General features: G+C 33.7%; 12 protein-coding genes and 1 non-coding gene across 13 annotated transcripts; 6 read left to right on the top strand and 7 right to left on the bottom strand.

Moving 5' to 3' along the window:
• Window positions 1-90: 90 nt before the first annotated feature.
• On the bottom strand, window positions 91-2,553 carry NAEGRDRAFT_63280 (uncharacterized protein; the record flags this gene model as incomplete). Its single annotated transcript, XM_002681298.1, has 1 exon — window positions 91-2,553. The coding sequence occupies one exon, from the start codon at window positions 2,551-2,553 to the stop codon at window positions 91-93; it is 2,463 nt and encodes an 820-aa protein (XP_002681344.1).
• A 207-nt stretch (window positions 2,554-2,760) lies between these two features.
• On the top strand, window positions 2,761-3,150 carry NAEGRDRAFT_63279 (uncharacterized protein; the record flags this gene model as incomplete). The annotated part of the gene is made up of 1 exon (XM_002681432.1): window positions 2,761-3,150. One exon carries the CDS (start codon window positions 2,761-2,763, stop codon window positions 3,148-3,150), a length of 390 nt encoding a protein of 129 aa, XP_002681478.1.
• Window positions 3,151-3,244: 94 nt separating this feature from the next.
• NAEGRDRAFT_63278 (uncharacterized protein) lies at window positions 3,245-4,603 on the top strand (the record flags this gene model as incomplete). The annotated part of the gene is made up of 1 exon (XM_002681431.1): window positions 3,245-4,603. The coding sequence occupies one exon, from the start codon at window positions 3,245-3,247 to the stop codon at window positions 4,601-4,603; it is 1,359 nt and encodes a 452-aa protein (XP_002681477.1).
• Window positions 4,604-4,725: 122 nt separating this feature from the next.
• Window positions 4,726-5,466, bottom strand: NAEGRDRAFT_63277 (uncharacterized protein; the record flags this gene model as incomplete). Its single annotated transcript, XM_002681297.1, has 1 exon — window positions 4,726-5,466. One exon carries the CDS (start codon window positions 5,464-5,466, stop codon window positions 4,726-4,728), a length of 741 nt encoding a protein of 246 aa, XP_002681343.1.
• Window positions 5,467-5,940: 474 nt separating this feature from the next.
• On the top strand, window positions 5,941-7,890 carry NAEGRDRAFT_46350 (uncharacterized protein; the record flags this gene model as incomplete). Its single annotated transcript, XM_002681430.1, has 1 exon — window positions 5,941-7,890. One exon carries the CDS (start codon window positions 5,941-5,943, stop codon window positions 7,888-7,890), a length of 1,950 nt encoding a protein of 649 aa, XP_002681476.1.
• A 120-nt stretch (window positions 7,891-8,010) lies between these two features.
• NAEGRDRAFT_78388 (F-box domain-containing protein) lies at window positions 8,011-9,297 on the bottom strand (the record flags this gene model as incomplete). Its single annotated transcript, XM_002681296.1, has 1 exon — window positions 8,011-9,297. One exon carries the CDS (start codon window positions 9,295-9,297, stop codon window positions 8,011-8,013), a length of 1,287 nt encoding a protein of 428 aa, XP_002681342.1.
• An 86-nt stretch (window positions 9,298-9,383) lies between these two features.
• NAEGRDRAFT_60310 (uncharacterized protein) lies at window positions 9,384-10,446 on the bottom strand (the record flags this gene model as incomplete). The annotated part of the gene is made up of 2 exons (XM_002681295.1): window positions 9,384-9,642; window positions 9,692-10,446. 2 exons carry the CDS (start codon window positions 10,444-10,446, stop codon window positions 9,384-9,386), a joined length of 1,014 nt encoding a protein of 337 aa, XP_002681341.1.
• A 745-nt stretch (window positions 10,447-11,191) lies between these two features.
• On the bottom strand, window positions 11,192-12,160 carry NAEGRDRAFT_63273 (uncharacterized protein; the record flags this gene model as incomplete). Its single annotated transcript, XM_002681294.1, has 1 exon — window positions 11,192-12,160. One exon carries the CDS (start codon window positions 12,158-12,160, stop codon window positions 11,192-11,194), a length of 969 nt encoding a protein of 322 aa, XP_002681340.1.
• A 1,201-nt stretch (window positions 12,161-13,361) lies between these two features.
• On the bottom strand, window positions 13,362-13,970 carry NAEGRDRAFT_63272 (uncharacterized protein; the record flags this gene model as incomplete). Its single annotated transcript, XM_002681293.1, has 1 exon — window positions 13,362-13,970. One exon carries the CDS (start codon window positions 13,968-13,970, stop codon window positions 13,362-13,364), a length of 609 nt encoding a protein of 202 aa, XP_002681339.1.
• A 1,089-nt stretch (window positions 13,971-15,059) lies between these two features.
• Window positions 15,060-16,001, top strand: NAEGRDRAFT_46348 (uncharacterized protein; the record flags this gene model as incomplete). Its single annotated transcript, XM_002681429.1, has 1 exon — window positions 15,060-16,001. One exon carries the CDS (start codon window positions 15,060-15,062, stop codon window positions 15,999-16,001), a length of 942 nt encoding a protein of 313 aa, XP_002681475.1.
• Window positions 16,002-16,677: 676 nt separating this feature from the next.
• NAEGRDRAFT_63270 (uncharacterized protein) lies at window positions 16,678-17,820 on the top strand (the record flags this gene model as incomplete). The annotated part of the gene is made up of 1 exon (XM_002681428.1): window positions 16,678-17,820. The coding sequence occupies one exon, from the start codon at window positions 16,678-16,680 to the stop codon at window positions 17,818-17,820; it is 1,143 nt and encodes a 380-aa protein (XP_002681474.1).
• Window positions 17,821-17,947: 127 nt separating this feature from the next.
• NAEGRDRAFT_t94 lies at window positions 17,948-18,020 on the top strand. The gene has a single exon. It is a non-coding gene; the product is annotated as a tRNA-Ala (tRNA).
• A 78-nt stretch (window positions 18,021-18,098) lies between these two features.
• Window positions 18,099-19,580, bottom strand: NAEGRDRAFT_82968 (sec61-like protein). Its single transcript, XM_002681292.1, has one exon. The coding sequence runs from the start codon at window positions 19,571-19,573 to the stop codon at window positions 18,137-18,139; it is 1,437 nt and encodes a 478-aa protein (XP_002681338.1). The 5' UTR covers window positions 19,574-19,580; the 3' UTR covers window positions 18,099-18,136.
• Between the last annotated feature and the right edge of the window lie 45 nt (window positions 19,581-19,625).

The raw sequence follows: 19,625 nt of genomic DNA, 5'->3' as shown, positions 1-19,625 counted from the left end.
TATTTGCTCCTTTATTTTGTGGATTGAACCTATTATTTTGGAAAAGATTCAATTTCCTAGATTTAACTTTTACTTTGATAATTAATTTATTTAATTATAGAGACTATCTATGTAATCATCAGCATCAACATTAAGCATGTCATCCTCATTCTCAATTTTACGATCATTTACATTTGTATCATTTTCAATATCAAATGTTGGTTGAGGTTTAGATTTAGCTGTTGGTGATTTGTTGGCAGCAATCACCATGTCAATTGTCTTTTCATGGTTTTTAAGCTCTTGATGCAATTTGTCATGCTCTTCCTTAGTATTTTCCTTTGATTCCTCTTTAAGCCTTTCTTGCTCTTCTTGCTTTTCCTTCATTCTATTCTTTAATTTTGCCTTCTTCTCAGCATACATTCTTTCCTCCTTTCTTAAATTGAGATCTCTACAGATTTGTTCTAAATATTGTACACATTCATAATTTTCAGGATCCTTATTATGAATTCTTTCATAGCATTTCTTGGCCTGTTGTAAATTACCAATTCTTCTATGACAACTGGCTACCATCAACTGCCAATCAGACTTATTTGGTTGAATTTCAGAAGCTCTTTCGAAATATGCCAAAGCCTTCTCATAAATATCATTTTTGACAAAGTAGAAGCCCAGCCATGAGATAACATCAAGGTTAATTGGGTAATTCTTGTAAGATTCCAAATAATAATTGAATGATTGACTTTCATCATTTTCTTTGGCATAAATTGTACCCAAATCATATAAAACTCCTGGATCTGTTGGAACAAGAGTTATCAGCACATTAAACCATTCAATTGCTGTGATATTGTCTCCCATCTTTGAATGTACACTTGCAAGTTGATAAATGACTTCAATATTTTCAGGAATCATAGAATGTACTTTTCTGAAACAAGCCAATGATTCCTCATATTCCCTCAAATCTCTAGTTACAATACCAAGATTGTAGATTGCTTGGACACAGTCAGATTCACATTCAAGAGCTCTTTGATAGTATTCTTTGGCTTCTCTCAATTCCTTGTTTAAGTAGTGACAGTTACCTCTGTTAACCAAGGCGTTGGCATTGTATTTGTCAGATTCTACAGCTGTTGAAGCATATTTTTCAGCATTCTTCATATCTCCTTCAAGAAGATATAAGAATGAGAGATTGGTTGCTGATCTAGCTTGAAGTTTTCTATCCTTCTTTTCGAATGACTTGAGGGCTTCAATAGCCTTGGAGAATTGCTTGTGTTTCATGTATGTTAAGGCCTTTGTCATTTCAACTTCACTCACAATATTACACTTTTCTCTCTTCAATTCATAAGATTTGAGTTGTTCAATAACGAAATCATAACCCTTCTCCCAGTCGTCTTCAATTAGTTCAGCAATAAGTTTAGCACTCTTAAGAATGAAATCGAATTGCTTTCTTTGGTGATCCTTTAAATAATCTCTTAATGCATCATTAATCAGGGAATTATGTTCATCATCCAAATCTTCATCAGCTGGCAAACCAGGAATATTAACATTCAACAATCTGAGGAAAGCCTTTCTCATTTCCTTCTTATTACCAGTACTGAAATGGCAAACCACAAGATTGAATGCAGCATCAATATCGTTATTATTATTTTCGATAACTTCCTCAAAGTTGCTGATAGCATCAGAGTATTGTCCCAATTTAATTAAGGAAACTCCAATATTTTTTCTAATCTTATTTCTGATGGTCTTGTAATCGTTTGTAATTTGATCCAGAGCCATTCTGTACATTTTGATCGCGAGAGGGTAATCTCCTTTTTCAAAATAAATATTACCCATGTTCACTCTAAGTCTTCCTGCATGTTCAAATGTGGCCTTATTCCTAACAATAGCCTCATAAGTTTCCAAAGACTCTGTATACATTCCGTTTAATTGGTATACTCGGGCTAAGTTGAATTGTACTACATATGAAAGTTCCACATTTTGTTCTTGATTTATCTGTTTCTCCTCTCTAAATCTTAAAAGTGCTTTTTCTCTCTTTTCTGCTTCCTTAGCTTTATCTAAAGCCAAAGCAAAATCCTTATTCTGGCACAAAAGAGCACTTTCTTCGACTGATCTATGAACCCCCAATTCCATTTCTGCTGCAGCATCCTCATCACTGATTTCACTCTTCTTTTGAAGGGCAGGAGCTCTTCCTCTCCCACCAACAAAATTTTCAGAAAGTGGATCCTTCTTTTTGGAAGAAAAACCAGCAGCATTAATAGAAGTCATTGGTCTTTGTTGTACTTCTTCTCCAGCACCTACTGCCGAGGCTGTTCCGAAAGCACCTCTAGAAGCAGTTCCAGGAACGCCTCCCCAAGGATTTCCAGAAACAAGTGGTCTTGTTGGTCCACCTCTTGTACCTGGTGCCATATTAGATTCTCCAAAATCGTTCATCAATGTTTCAGTAGAATTAAACCCGTAATTTGAAAATGGATTTCCTCCAAAGAATGCATTTCCTTGCATCATATCATCTTCCATACCATCATCTCCAAAGCTATACAAATCCTCTTCTTGTTGGTGATAACCTCCATGGTCCATGTAACTCATTTTATTTGTTGTTTTGATGAGGCGGTTTGATGTTATTTCAAGTGTTAAAGCGGTTTTGAACTTGTAAATATTTTGGCGGGAAATTACTTTTCAATAACAAGTACAATACAAATTATAAAGTTAGTTTCAATGAGATGTGGAAAGCAATGTCAATGATGAAGAATTATTACGAATGTAATCCTTAGTGATTTAATTTAATAAAACAAAATGCGCAAATTGGACAGAGGAAAAGTCAAGCTGAAAAATTATCCATCCAAACAATTATTAAGGTTATGGAACAGCCACCGAACACAATACAAAATATTAATATTACTCGTTATTATATCTATTGGAGTACATTTAATTGTCGGAAGTGAGGAGGATAAACAGTTATTGGATCAATTGGAAAAAGCTGTTTTTGATTTGTGCAGAACTGCAGAAGATTTTTACTCTAAATTCTCTTCCTTTGATCAACGTGAATGTGTCTATTTTGATACATGTGACCCACAACTTGAAAGGAGAATACCTTTTTTTGATTGTGTTCAAGGATTTGGAACAGGTGGAGAATGTCGATGTCAAGGAGAGAAGCTTTCTCTCAAATATCCAGTGGTATGTTAAATTCAATTGAGGGAAATGTTAAATAGTGAAATGAAAGGTCTTATACTCACCACACATTAATAGAAAGCAGCCACAACTCAAATCAGTTGAATGTATGGCAGGCTCAATCCGTCCAACATTCATCTCGAACATGCAGAAGTTTCCATTTATTAAGAGACAAATATTCACATCACCAAAAGGTGTTTCACAAATATATCCTGGTTATAAATGGAGATTTGCTGAACCAGAAACTCCAACAGCATGCAAATTGGGAGATCCTCCAAAGGATTGTCCAGGATTTGATCCAAGGTTAAGAGGATGGTTTATGGGCACAGCCTCAACATCCAAATCAATTATAATTATCTTGGATGTTTCATCATCAATGGGTGCTTACCATAGACTGGAGAATGCAATTTATGCAACTCGTTCAGTTATCAATTATCTGACAGAGAAGGATTATGTTGGAATAGTACTGTTTAATGCTGGCGCTTTTACTTGCAAAAAACAAACAGAGTTCCTCCTGAAGGCAACAGCACAGAATAAGAAAACTTTGATAGACTGTATTGAGAATATGATGCCCTTTGGTTCAACTAATTTTGAAGCAGCATTCAATGAAACTTTTAATTTGTTTGATAGATCTGAGGAAATAGCCAGCTCTACATGTGACAGGGTGGTGTTGTTCCTTACTGATGGCACAATTACAAAAGGAGCTAATCCCATTCCACTTATACGTAAAAGAAACATTGAATATCAAGCAAAAATATTTGGCTTTAGTTTGGGATCAGTGGCAGACACAGAAATACCAAAGAGAATTGCTTGTGAGAATCGTGGGCTTTGGAGTGTAATTGAAGATAAAAGAATTCAAGATTTAACCACGAGTATGGGATCGTACTATGAATATCTCAGTGCAAGATATGAAGAAAGAGATGCAACTTGGATAGGTCCTTTTGGTGATGTAACAGGGTTGGGAAATGTAGTCACTGTTTCAACTTCATGCTCAACTTCTAAGGGAAGGTTTTTGGGAGTTGCATTAGCTGCCATTTCGGCCAGATTTATTGAAAATTCAACAGAATTCAAAGAAAGAGCCCAAAGATTTACTTGTCCAAAGAAAATTCCAGACGAATATCTTCAAATGTTGAGAATTGAAGAAGGAAAGAGTTGTAATTATTGTGGATATTGTATGGATGAAGAATCCAGCACAAGTATGTGGATTACAATTGGAACCTCTACTGGGGTGTTGTTATTAGTGTCATTCTTACTGTTGTTGACAAGTTTTTGGCTATGTAGAAAGATTTATGTTAGAAGGAAGAAATGGAAGATGAGAAAGAATATGGTCAACACATTAAGATATTCAAATTCATGGATGGATTTGACAACCTCCAAGAGAAGGCTGGAAAAAGTGCGTCTTCCATCCAAGCTCGGAGGAGAAGAGCTTGAGCTCAATAATGACTATTCATCATTTCGAAATATTTAAATGGTACACTAGCACATTAGAATTTGAGTAATTTGAGATGTTTATTGTTGGCATATAGTTACATTCCAGAATCCAGCTATAAATGCATTTTCTCAACACAACAAATGTGTGAGTACCAACTATTACTTGAGATGTTTCTTCTTTTTCTCATATTTATCTTTACCATGTTTGTCATGTTTTCTTTCTTTCTTATTCTTTCTTTCTCTTTTGATTTGCTGACGCTCTTCAATTGTTTTAGAAGATGAAGTATTCTCTTCCTTTGGTTGAGAATCAAGTGATACACTATTCATCATACCAGTTATTTGATTTTCATTAGATTTCATCACCTTAAGCTCACTCAATTCAGATTGCAAACCCTTCAACTGTTGCTTGCTATTTTCAATCATTTCTGTTAGTGTTTTAATTTGCTTCTTCTTGTTATCAATTTCTTCATCACTACCATCATCTTCGTCTGCCACTTCATTTCGTTTTCTCTTCTCCTTCTTATGTTTTTTATGATGTTTCTTTTCCTTACTATCCAACTTGATGGTCAACATGGCCTCTTCTTCTTGATCATTCAACATTTTCACCAACTCAACTAATTTGCTGAAATCACCTTCATCTCTCAAACCAATTGGTTTTTGTCTCGTAGTTGTGGTTTTTATTCTAGCAGTAATTCTAAAAGTAGCTATTTCTATTTGATCATCAAATTCTTTCAAATAGTTTTCAATAACTCCCTTCAAGTCATCAAAGCTTTTCAAAATATCTTCGGAAGATTCAAACTCTTTTGTTAGTTTACTTTTTAATTGTTTCTTGTCCGATTTGTGTTGTTCATCTTCAATGGATTGAAATGAATGCTTTCCAATCACAATCCTTGTTCTCATTTTTTTTAAATTTTTTCCAGCTATTTTTAATCAACAGTTAAATTCACTTACAAGGTTTTGTAAAGTTTGTTAAGGTGGGTCTTCCAAAAATATTCCTTCAATGAAAAAAAAAATGTTTGCAATGAAATACAATTTTGCTCCTTTACACTCGCATTGGACAAGCTATTATAAACCATCTTCAATTCATCTTTTATTCTGCTTGCCTGTTTGATGTCTAATACTCTTCAAGTTTTTAATCATCAATTTTCTATCGTCATCACAAATATTTAATTTTTGTTATTTATAATTTGAATGTTACTGTGCCAGTTTCACCTAGTTTCACTCATCAGAGAATACACACGATCCAACTACAAGTTGTCTATCTAATGAATTGTTTCCGAGATGTTTGCTAATGCTTTGATTGTGATTTTAAGCAAAGTTTGGCTGTTTTGAAATACACACAAAATAATCAAACAACAAAATAATCACAAAAAAATGAAAAGAGAGTTGTGTTTTGTGTGCGTAGTAAAATCAGGTGTTTTGTCACCAAGATTCTATAATGTAAAGAATGGATTTGTTGGCAAAGTTCCTATTCACCACAAGGAACTGAATGGCACTATTTGTTGTCGACATTATAAGCAATTTCTTGACAAATATCATGAAATGGAGAAAAAATTCACAAACTCAAACTTGAGGACAATTCAAACAGTGCAACACGATACCTCTACTCAAAATCAATCTTATCAATTTCATTTACATTCTGAAACCACTATTGGAACTATAGCACCACTTGACAGAAATGAAATCATTGAGAAAATAGATTCCAATCTATCCATCATACCAACAGAGTACCTCATTCAATGTATTAAACCAAAGCATTGCACTTGTTGCCATAATAGTGATGTACCTTTTAAAAGTATTACCAAGTATGGCTTTGAGCAGACGTTGATTTTTTCTTGCAGCAATTGTAAGAAGACGTACACTTTCAGAACGTGTCCAAAAGATCTTAAACTGAACAAACATATCATTCAGTCGTACGAACTGTCATCAGGTACTTATGAATCATTGTCAACATTTTCAAAGGTTGTGGAATTACCGTTAGTTAGCAAAGGAGTTTATTATCAATATGCTAACAAGTTATGGAACAATATGAGTAGATTGTTAAATCAAGAAATGAACGAGGAATTGTTTTCTGTGGCATATCAGAGAATGAAGGCAGCTGTTTCCTTGTTCATGCTTTGTGAAATTAAGATTTGTGGAAAGTCTTATTATTTAGGGAATGAAGTTGTGGCAATAATTTATTTGTACGTCTGTGGTTTTGCTATCCCTTTGGATATTTCTGTTGATGCAAGATATTCTTCAAGACGAAATGCTCACGAATGTACATTAATTGTGTTCGAAACTAAATTCAAAAAAATTATTGAAAGATCACATGTGATTAAGAAGAGAACTTTAAAGAAGCGTAGCATTGCCTTAAAAGGTTGTCTAGATATATTTGTTGGCGCTTCCAAATTAATGGAACCAGAGGCATGCAAAATGGCTATCACATCATTGCAACATAAATCTTTTCCACTAACAGGTCATGGACTTTTGCATTTCAAGATCAATTCATATGTGCATGATAAGGACTCGACTGTTTCCACCATAATCAAGAAACTTGAACCAACAGCCGAAGAAAAATTAGATCCCAATCACGTTGTCAGAAACGTTAGAAAAGAAGCTAAAGAGAGAATTCCTCGTGTTGCAGTCATTGTGGTTGAATCATTCAGAAAATGTATCAAAATGACAAGTTCTCTCTCTGATTCAGAAGCTGAGAAGAAGTTGAAAAAATTATTAACAGCATATCCATATCATTTACAAAATGATCACTCAAAATGCGATGAAGGTTGTCCTGGAACAACAAAAAGTCAAAAATTAATTACAAAAGAAGAAGCAATCATAGTGCAAGAAATATTTGACAAGAGGATCAAATATTGTCACAAATTTTGTAACTCTGAATATAACAGCCAAACCAATGAATCATTACATAGTACCATTTGTCACACCACGCCAAAAACATTGGACTTTAGTCATAATTATTGTGGAAGAGCTGATTTAGCAATAGGGCAACGCTTAATGGGAAAATTTTGTCAATTAAGGAAAATTCAAAAATTTACCGAAGCTCCATTCATAATGTCCAAAATTGATGCTCGTAAATTGGATGCAAAATATGAACAAGATAAAATCAGAAAACAATCTAAAACGTACAAAGTTAGGCGAGTAGAGTTGCGAAAGGCTAACAAAGAAACCAAGCCACCACCACCAAGCAAAGGAATGATCGGAAAATGCACTTGTTCCAAGAGTTCCACCTGTAAGAAAGCGTGTCCATGTAAGAAAGCTGGAAAGCCTTGTACATCAAAATGTTCTTGTTCTCCCAATAAGTGTACTAATAACAAGAAAGTTTGAATTGTGTTCATAAATGATTTTTTATTAAAATTACTAAATTTACCATTTTGCCAAAAATAGATATTCGAATATTTGTAAACCAACATTTGCACTTCCAATTAAAATAGGCGAACCGCCACCTTAAGGAAATTGTTCGAGCTGGTGTGGTCTTTTAAACTTGTAATTAAGAAATACTTCCTTCATTTCTTCTGGATTTTTTAACAATTTGTAAAATGTTGCTAATGTTTGTGCATTTCGAATAAATTCTTCTTCAGGTTTTAGATTGAGAGGCGCTTGTCCACAAATAAATTTCAAAGTACGGCTGGGAATAATTTCTCTCAACAAAGTCACTGTTTCTTGCATTAGAGTTGATTCTTGCTTCTTTCTTGGATTGAAAGGAGGCAACTTTTTGTTTTTGATAATGCACTTGCAGAGTTTTTTCTGAATTTCAGTGTTTGGACGGTAATTTTCAAAAATCAAAGCAATTTTCTTATCAAATGTGTATCTATTCTTATAATAATTAGCCATGTAATGATACATTAATCGATTGGAAATGATATTAGGATAGTGTTTAACAAATTCTTTTGAAAAAGTTACTGCATTATCTGACATGGAGTGAATGATTAATGGAAATAAAAAACACCAATACGGAACAAACTCAATTGGGGATAATTCATATTGCTTAACGGTTGGAACAATGTGAGATAGAATAGTACTACACAAATATTGTCTTCCCCAAACATCGGCTGGCATATTTTTCGAGTTGAAATGGTAAATAAATGCTCGACCTTGTTGAGCTATTCCATTTAGATCAACAGAAGATCCTGCAAAATATTTAGCATTAAGTTTATCATCACTCTCTGTAGCAAAATATATATAATATCCATTTGTGTAATAATATCCAAATAAGAAAAAACCATTTTGAACAATTCCAAACCATCTCACGATCAATGGCTCATCAATTCCACTAATTTTAAACTTCATTTTGAAATGTAGTGGTCCGTCCTCATAATCATCTGATAACTTATGAGTTTTGAATGGAAAATCAAAGTTGTCAGTTGATTCCAAACTTTCCAATAAAATTCTCGATAAAATCATCTTTACCACTTGAGATGAGAAATTATCAGGAAATTTATACTTCAAATTCAAATAGCACTTTGATTCCAATGACAATTTCTTTGAAATTCTGCAGGCATATTGCGAAAAATTATCCCGAATCTTGTTTTTCCAGAATAAATCATCTACGGAAACTGAACAAGACGAAACCCTTGTTTTACCCTTCTTATTATTCGTTAATAAATGAAAGTAAAATTCCCACAGTGCATTTGAGTTGGCAATCTGATACCACTCCTTGCAAACTAGTGAGAGTGTCGTTGTGTAGGAATAATCAAGAAAACTGAAGGCGTGGCAGAGAACATCTTGAGACATTTTTTTTCAATTTCAAAATTTACAAATTGATTATTGGATAGCCTGCCTACAATGATTTCCTATGTATTATTGAAGGGCCACTCTCTTCATAGTCGTATTTTCTTATCCACATACTCTGAAATGTTGGAAAGGAAGAGTAAGCTTCCACCAATCCATGCTGAATGCTTTCTCTCTGGAGGAGAAATAATATTAATGTTGGTAGAGATGGGTACTAAGGTTGTCAGTTCTTTGTGTAGTCTTTCAGATAATCCTTCGAGCATGAATGATCCCCCCGAAAGTAAAATATTCGAATATAATTCTCCTCTCAAATCAATGTCTAGCAGCCAGCTTATGAATTCCATCTCGCTCAATTCCTAAATAATTTGGCTCGAATAATATTTCTGGACATCTGAACCGCTCATTTCCAACTGTTATTTTGCTGCCATCTGGTAATTCATATGAAATTGATTTCTTTGATTCTTCATCGAAATCCAAAGCAATATAACATAACTTTTCCTTAATATTCCTTACAATTTCATGTCCTGAAATATTAGAATTTCCAATTGAAGAACTAAAATTATGCCCTGATTCCAATAATAATGTAGTTAAGTAATCTGTCAAATTTCTTCCAGCTAAATCCAATCTTGAACTTGATAATAAAAAAGCATATCCCTCATAAACTGGGACAGTATGTGAAACACCATCACCTAAATCAATCACTAGTCCAGTAACTCTTCCAGACGCATACAGAGACAAAACTGACTGCATTAAACAATAAAGAGCGGAAACATTAAAAGTTTCGAACAATATTTCAGTCATCTTTTCACGCTTCTCCTTTGGATTCAAACAAACTTCACTCAACATTACACAACAATTTTCCGAATTAACCTTCAATTCATTACAAAATGTATGATTCCAAATCACTTCCATATCATCAAAATTCTTTATAATTCCTCTCTCAATCGGATACTTTTTTACAGAGGAGAGATCTCTCTTTATTGCCTCCTCTCCAACAAAGGCATCAATACATCTAACGTTCTTTTTGTTGAGAAGTTGTCTTCCTATCACTGTTGGAAACACAGAACGAGGAGCATCTTCTCCCGAAAAGCCTGCTTTGCTCAATCCTGAACCATTATCAAGCACAAGAATTGGCAATGGATTTGTTGTCATTTTTTTATTTAAACGTAGTTCTAAGTAGCACTTCAATGTTTGCAAATGAGACAGTATTTCAAAGCCATCTTCTACATGGTCGTAAAGACTATTAATGAACTCTTCAAAATTAATTTCTGTAATTTCCACTTGATCACAAGCAATATCATTCAATTCCTTAATTTCATGTTTATGTGCCTCATTCATTACTCTAATAATTAAGCCTGGTGGGATTGTATCAATCATTTCATAACAATATTTGATAATGTACAAAGTTTCTTCTCCATATTCATCCATTTCACTCAACCTATTATATAATGCTTCGAAGTAAGTACTGAAAGAGGTGATTCAGACTTTTATTAAAATTATTTTAAAACATACCATTAACTGTCGAATTGGATTCTATTTCAACCTAGAAAATCAACATTATCACTCCAACTTTACTCAAGAAGGACGATATTCCACACAAAACAAATGTATTCGGTGATATTATAGGGTAGTAGTACCATACAGGAGCAATTTCAACTTGTCAACATATATCCTTATTAAGAAAAGTAGTCAAGGGCTTTTTTGTAAGTTTGACTAGTTCAAGTGTTTTCTCAAATATTACAAAAAATCAGACAATGATAATTATCCAAACGAGAGAGGGCATCGTGTATATCAATTATAAACAATAATATTTCGAAAACACCAAGTAAACATTCCCATTTATATGTTTAAAGTTGAAGTCGATCATCAAGTGCAGATTTATACAATACAGAAATATTTACAAATAATCCTCAACAAGTTTCATACTAGTATCCCACAATGTATCCTGCAATTCAATCCTATCTGCAAATTGGCTAGCTTCATCAATTGAGCATTCAGAATAGTAGCCACCATTTTCAAGTTCAGAAATTGGAGCCAATGCAACATATAGACTTGTTTGGGCACCTTCGTATGGAGTTTTGTATAATGGTTTTACAATTATGGTAGCAAGATCAAAGAGAAAACTGGTGTGTCTTTCTAAATTTGTCTTGACAGCTCCTGGATGGAGAGAATAAGATGTAACTTTACAATAGGACGATTTGAATTCCCTTGCCAACTTTCTTGAGAATAAAACTTGGGCTAATTTGGAACGACCATAAAGTTGCTGTTTTGAAGCTACATTTTCACAGTCTCCCATTACACTTTCCTTAGAGAAGGAGCAAAAGTTGGTAATATCCTTTTCAGATTTTACAAATGCCTTTGAACCAATTGAGGAAACATTAATGATTCTTCCATTAACCTTCTTAATCAAATCCATCAAGGAAAGAGTTAGAAGAAAGTGGCCAAGATAATTGGTTCCGAACTGTATTTCCACTCCTTGAGTAGTTGTACTGTGTGGACAAAACATTACTCCTGCATTGTTGAACAAGAAATCCAATTGAGTAAATTTCTCTTTGAATTGTTTTGCTACCTTGTTAACACTCTCTAAATCATCCAAATCCATCAAAATATAATCAATAGTTCCTATTTGCTTCATTCTTGCTGAGCACTCTTGTTGAATTAAATCCCTTGCCTCCTTTCCATTCTTTTCACTTCTACAAACTAAAATAACATTACACCCCAATTCATACATTTTCTTGGCAGTTTCATAACCAATTCCACCAACAGTTGAACCTGTTACTAAACAAATCTTTCCTTTCAAGTCAACTTGTAGTAAATTTTCAGGTACAAGTGCTTGTGTCCAAGCTAAACCAACTCTTTTTAACATTTTATTTTTTTTGATTGTTTGTGGTGGAGATAGGCAACTACTGAGTATTTAAGGAGCCATAAGGCATACAACAGTGGTACCTTGGATCCAAGGATTTCCGAGCGAAAATAGTCCTCACGCACATTTTGCTGTATTGACAATTTACTGGAAGAATGGTTCTTTGTCATGATTATACAAAATGAGATTGTAATCAACAGAATTTGAATATTTTTGCAATAGTTCATAGCTAGTTAGTTCATATTGAACATTTTACCTGTTGAAACGTGACAAGTCTACCAATCCACTTGACACAACATTCAAAAAAATGTGGGGCGTACTCTGGTTCATCGTCAAGTTTATTCTTTGGTTTATTATATATGTAGTCATTGGTGGTGCAGTTTCTGAAGGTGTCAACAAATTGTAATTAGCTGTGCTCAAGTCCACTTTCAATTAACTTTCTTCAAGCAGAATACAAATTCAATAACGAATCCTGATCTACCTGAAGCTAACCATGTTCCCATAATGAATGATAAAAGAAGATATTTCATAGATGATCTCCTATTGATAAGCTATCAATTCCAAAAAAAAAGGAAATTGAATTCAAGGGCTGATAGAAAATTGATGAAAATTAAATGGATTTAATTTTATTCAATAGTCTGTGCGCAAATTGTTTCAGTAATGGAAAATTACTTCAATTAACGACACTCAGTTGTACATTGAATTGGGATTCAAATAGAAAAGAAACCAAACATAAATAGCTGTGTTTTATGTTGTTTTATTACAGATTCCAATAAATAGAATCATGTCATGCTGTTGTATAGTGTTGCATTACCATAGCTTTATTGAGGAACAAGCAAGGATATGTCTTACTTTTGTATTTTGCTCCAAAAACTCACTACAAACCTTCTTTAGTTCAATCCAATATGGAATCAATAATTGTTTTACTTGTTCTTCATCTCTAGTCAGTTTTTGCATAACTTGCAACACATGGCTAGTCATCCCTGAAATGAGATCCAATATCTGTTGTTTGAAATCTTCAAAAGAATGCAAAGAAAGAACAGCCAAAACTGTTGGTGGACAGTCATTACGTAAACAAGAACCAAAAAAATCTGGTCAATCATCGAACTGGGCTTGATCTTGGCAATATTGTCTTTGGTGAATGTATGTGTATTCAACGTGAAAACTGATTCTCCAGATGAAACAGGGGGTTCGCCTTCATCACTTATTGAATGAAATGAGGGCTTTGTGTTACAGGATTCACGATATCTGTGGTTCTGATTATGAATGAAGAAGCGCCATCTTCGTTAACAATGTCAGAAACTTGTTCTAAGAAATCCCTTAACTTTGAAGGTTTTTCTTGACAACAAATATCAAGAACTCTTTTGATGGTCATATTTTCCAAATTATCTTCATACGATGATTGGGTTTGTATGTACCCTTTTACATCCATTGTGTTCGCTATTTGAGCTACCTTACTTTGAAACCCTTTTTGATTATTTTCACAATCGGAGAAACATTGTTCATGTTCCATCACTCTGATGACCAATGGTATTACACCACAATCTTTTGGAACAACATATTGTAAAAAGTTGAGTATCATCTTGTTCCAACAGAAATGTTTTCTAACATAATACTTCTTTACGGATAATCTGAAAGGACTCGGACCGGTAGGGTAAAAGATGAATAGTTCCTCAATAACATCTTGCCATTCTCTGCAAACAGATTTAAGTGGAGAAGCGTTAAGGAAATGTAAATTTTTGAATATTTCAACCAATACCTCAAACAGCAAAACGGCAATAAGGTTTGGCCTTTTGGTGATTGGTTGTGGCATTTTTTTAAATTTCTTTTCGTATCCAAAGCTATGGAATATTGGAAAGTTCAAGCTCTGTATGGAAGAGGAAGATGCCTTTATGTGAATCAATGTGAATATTACAATGGACTTCCTTCAAATCGACACTCATTTCATACAAAGTTGAAACTGAAACAGCTCATTCACTTCAACTAAAAACCAGTCCTCAGATTTTCAAGATTGTGTTCGCTCTCTTTTCATGCTATTGATTCAGTATCCAATGATTGTTGCAGTTGTTGCTGCAATTGGAGGTGCTGCTGTTTTTGCATGATGTGGAGAATTACCGCAAAAGCTAAATAATAAATAAATTGATTTGTGGTTAGAAAGATTCTTGTGGAGAAAGCCAATAAAAAAGACTACAGCACCACAGGTTCCCAAGTTGTCTCCAACCTCAGTACTGATGTGGCTCGACGATGCTTAACTTCTCAAATCGGACGGGATGAGGTGCATTCATCGTGATATGGCCGTAGCCATTCGCTTTCTTAATTTCTGGAATATTAAAGTTGTCACCTGAATATAGCTTTCCTAAATTCCTTTGAATGATCATGACATGTTACACTAACATCAACCAGTCTATTGAGATTGGTAAAATTGGTGAATAGTGTTTTAAATAAAGAACCAATATGAGGATATTCCAAAATATCAAACGGTGCATCTCCATTGTATCCTTGTTGTCCACTTCCAGCAACTGTAATAATATTACCATTTTGTTGAATGAATGGAATGATTAAAAGGTCTGTCATTATTGGCAATGCATCTGAATCTGTTATCCATCATCTGCCTAAACTCACTAATTGTTTTTTTGGTCTCTTTCTTATTAGGACAAGTCAAGAAAGTACCCCATCTGTAGGGTATTAATGTTATTCGTTTTGTAAGGTTAATTAAACAGATGAACATTAATTGTAAAGACCTTTCAAAACGAATCACAAATACCCAAAATAGGGCAATACTTCAACAACTGTAAAGAATTCAAAGATGATTCATTGTTTACCTAAAGTAATGGAGATAAGAAAAAGCACCTGATTTAAACAGTGTCAGCGTTCGAAACTTGTCGAAACAAAGCGAAACAAAATGGCTCCACATAAACATCCTAAACTTCAATGTGTACAAACTATTGGAAAGATGGTTACAAATATTGATGATGAGTTTCAATTCAGGGGAAGAGTTCCAGGTTTTCCAGTTGATGTCAAACTTTCGTATAATCATTCTTGCATTCTGATTGCTGACTTTTACAATAATTGTGTTCACCTTCTTGATATTGATACGAAAGCCTTCAAGCTTTCAATACTCATTCCAATAAGCCCACTTTTAAGAATCCTAGTTGAAGAAAATTACATTTCGAATAGAGACGCCTTAATAGTTTCGTCGAACGATGAAATGCTCAAATATGATCTCGGTCATTTAATAGAATCATCAATTCAGAAAAGATATTCTGATTGTTTATGGAGAATATACGCAACTAGTGAATTTATGGGAATGACACTTGTCAAAGAAAAGGATAGAAATTCGATTTATGTTTGTGGTTCACCAAAGAATAGTATTGCAAAGATTGACAGTTTGAGAGGAGTTATGGATGAGGATGATTCGTTCACTGTATTTGATGGGTTTCAACCAGTAATTAATTCAGAAGATAATTCAATGATTGTTGGTATTCGAAACAATACGACATTAAATTTATTCGAAATTTATTCACAAAATGAAAGAGGCGATTGGTGCATTCATGATTCTATCCCAAAGGAAGAAATATTCTCATTGCCTCAAGATGAAGATATATCCTTTTCCTTTCTTCTAGACGAAACAAATGAATACATTATTCTAAACAAGGAAGGTCATGGTTTATTATTAATTAGTTTACAAAATGGTCACATTGTTGATTCGTTTGAAAATAGACAACATGGAGCAAATATTGGTGGAATGTGTTTCAATTCCAAAAATGGTGAATTACTTGTTTGTGATGCTCAATATGGAGTTGTAAGAATTTTCAATTGTAAATTAGAAGAACAATTATCCTAATGTTATTAATTTTAGGATATCTCATTAAACGATGATTTAAATATTTTATTGTTTGTAACTCTACACACAAATAAGATGTTATATCAACTTTGATTGATCCATCAACTCGTGTTGCCTTTCCATTACAATCGAACAGTTTAAATACTCATCAATGAAACTAAATCTTGAAAAATTGTCACCCAAATTGAACATGATCTGATCCTATAAAATAGAAAATACTTGATTAATTAAATCTTTTGAAACTTGCTTTTTGCTCTCTCAACGAATTTCTCAAGTTTGAAAATTGCAGTTTAATTTTAGATGGAATATTGACTTCCCTATTTGAATTAGATTGGATGCAATTTAACCATAAATAATCAACGATTGCGTCAATTTCCTGTAAATTTTCTAAATTATTGAGCAAGTGTTGTTTGTGTCTCTCAATTCCATTACTGAGCAACAAAAAAATTGATCTTGATGAATCAATTTCTTAAACTTGACATGATTCCTTGTGTACTTGGTTTTAAGGGTGAATGAATAAGAGAATTGACTCTCTCAATTAATCTGCAAATATTACTAGAGTATAATAACATCCATCCCAAATCCGTTTTTTAATGATTTAATCCAACAATCCAATGAACATGAATTGTTTCAAAACATTAATAGCACAATCTGTTGTTAATTTAAATTTTAAAAAATGTTTTCAAATACAAATCACAATAATGATGACGATCAAAATCGGGAAGATGATAAGAAACAACATGATGATTATTTTCAAGCTAATCTTCATGAATTATCAATTATTGATCCTCTCAATTCCTCTCCATGTAAAATTGATAGAATAGCCTGTATGGATACAATTAATCATCACGTGTATTTCATCTCTTATCCCGGAACTTTTATTGTTTTTAATTATGAAACAAAGAAATTGGTTAAACAATTTAAATTGGATGAACTTGATATTAATATCTATGATAATTGTAAATTCTGTAAATATATAACACATACAGGAAATATGTATTTCTGCATTGTTTCCTATTATTTATCAAGATTTTACAAATATAATATTTATACAAGTGAATTGAAAATTATTAATAAGGACCATGATGTTTTGAGATATTTCTATATGGACATGTTGAATCATAATGAGGATGTATTCTTTTATGGGAATAAATTCAAATCACAGACCTCATATCTAGTGAAATATGATACAACAATGGATACATTGGATACTGAGTACATGTTTACTGATGTTAGTGAGAATAGTTTTAATTATGAATATCCAGATCCTAATTTTCTTACAATGTGGAACGATAGGGTCATTGCAATTGGTACAACATGTTTTTCATACCAAGCTTTTTCAGATGGAGTGCTAGATAAAGATGTATGGATTTTTTCTAAAGAAGGACATAAGAGAATTAGAACAGTAAAATATGGCTGTTTTGGCATTGAAGTTTCACCATTTGCAACAAGTTATGTACCATATGGTAAAGATATTGCAGGAGTAATATTTGGTGGTTTGGATAGTGATCAGAATAAGGTTGAGCAAGTGGGAATCTTAGTTTTGCCACTGGATAAATTGGATGTTGTGGAAGAATTAGAGTGGAAGATTTTCAATTTACCACCTGAAGTTATGAATAAGTTTGATGGGCATTGCTCCTTCCAAATGATAGACCATATCCCTGAACAGTATTACAAATTTATAATTGGACGAGATGGGAATGTTTACGAACTGGAGTTAGTATTGGATGGAGATTTGATACTGTATAATTCAGCAAGAAATGTGTCTTTATTGAAAAATATATTAAGCTTTAGTGATGTGGATTTTAATTTCAATTAGCACAATCCCTTATTTCCCGATACCAAAAGCTTGTGAAATGATTCTTGGTACAGTGTTTACATAAATTTAACTCTAGGAAGAGTTTAAAATATGTATAATATCAATATTTTTGTAATTTTGAAGAGAAGGGGTTATAGCTCAGTTGGTAGAGCGTCTGCTTTGCATGCAGAAGGTCTAGGGTTCGATTCCCTATGACTCCACTTTTGGCTTGCAGACCTTTTTTAAAAACTGAATGCATTTCCGTATTATTTTTGAAGTTAGAAAAAATTAAAATTATTAAATAATTATTAAATTTTTTATATGTTTACAAATTAAATTATTGTCCACTCAAGAAAGGAATATCCAATTCATCTTGTTGCTTAGCGAACATTTCAAAGTATTGATAAATGATACCAACAGCCAAGAGAATACCAGTACCAGAACCAATAGCACCCAAGAAGTCAGCAATGACAGTGAGAGCACCAATACACATACCACCGACAGCAGCAGCAGTTGGAATGTACTTGTTCAAAGTGTTAATCATTTCCTTAGGATCGTCTCTGTGACCAGCAATGTTCAAACCTTGTTCCTTAAGTTGTCTGGCAACATCCTTTGGAGAAGAACCAGAAACGTTAATCCAAATTCTAGAGAACAAAGCACATGAACCAAGCATGAAAGCAATGTACAAGATGGCGTGAATTGGATCGACCAACATTTCATTCAAGTTACCTGGAGGAGAAATGTAATAGATCAAACCACCAACTGGAACAGATTGACCATATTGTGGAGTTTCCCATCTACCCAACAAGGCTATAAGAATATTGTCTCCAAATCTCTTGTATAATACTTGAGAGAACAAGAACATTTGAGAAACCAAAGCAGTTTGCAAAATGATAGGCATGTTACTAGTGTAGAACAAACGAATTGGATAAGCACCAGCACTACCGGATTGTCTGGAGGATCTCAATGGCAATTCAACACGGAATCCTTGGAAGTAAATGACAATCAAGAAGACCAAGATGGTAGCCAACAAGTTGGTAATATTTGGAAGATTTGGACGATAGAAAGCTTCCTTCAAAGCTCTAACCTTATCACTACGAGTAATCAACATGTGGAAAAGAGCAATGATAGCACCTTCAAATTCAGTACCTCTACCAGTGTTAATGGTGGATGGTGAGAATGACTTCCAAATAATAGTTTCACAAATGTTAGTAGCAATGAACAAGGAAATACCACTTCCCAAACCATAACCCTTTTGCAACAATTCATCGAGGAGCAAACAGACAATACCAGCAACGAACAATTGCAAGACAATCAACAAAGCAGTAACCAAACCAAGATCTCTGACATCACCGTACATTCCTGAAGCAACATAAGCAACAGCTTCAACAATGGTCATGATGAGACCGAAGAACTTTTGAGCACCGTTAAGCAAAATTTGATCTTCTTGACTATTTTCATCGACATCAATTAATCTAGCACCACTGAGCAATTGAATAATCAAACCAGCAGTGATGACTGGTGAAATACCGAGTTCCATCAAAGTACCTCTGTTAGAAGCCAAAATAACTCTCATCCAATACAATGGATCGCTTGATGAAGCATTACGAATTCCATATACTGGAATTTGGCAACAGACTAAATAAATAAAGAGAGCAACAGCAGTCCACAAGACCTTTTCTTGGAATTTAACAGTCTTGGATGGCTTTGCAACTTCTGGCAAAATTGCCATGGCTGGTCGGAGCAAGTCCAACAATCTAGAACCTTTGGCCATTTTTTTTATCTGTTAATTTTGTAATAATATTTTGCTCTCCGTGCTTTTCAAG

Source organism: Naegleria gruberi (genome assembly GCF_000004985.1).
Source record: "Naegleria gruberi genomic scaffold NAEGRscaffold_6, whole genome shotgun sequence".
NCBI lineage: Eukaryota > Heterolobosea > Eutetramitea > Acrasida > Naegleriidae > Naegleria > Naegleria gruberi.
This window is presented reverse-complemented; position numbering and strand designations above follow the sequence as displayed.

Excerpts from the sequence above, each read along its gene's own strand:
- NAEGRDRAFT_82968 (XM_002681292.1), bottom strand. The coding sequence starts at position 19,573 with ATGGCCAAAGGTTCTAGATTGTTGGACTTGCTCCGACCAGCCATGGCA.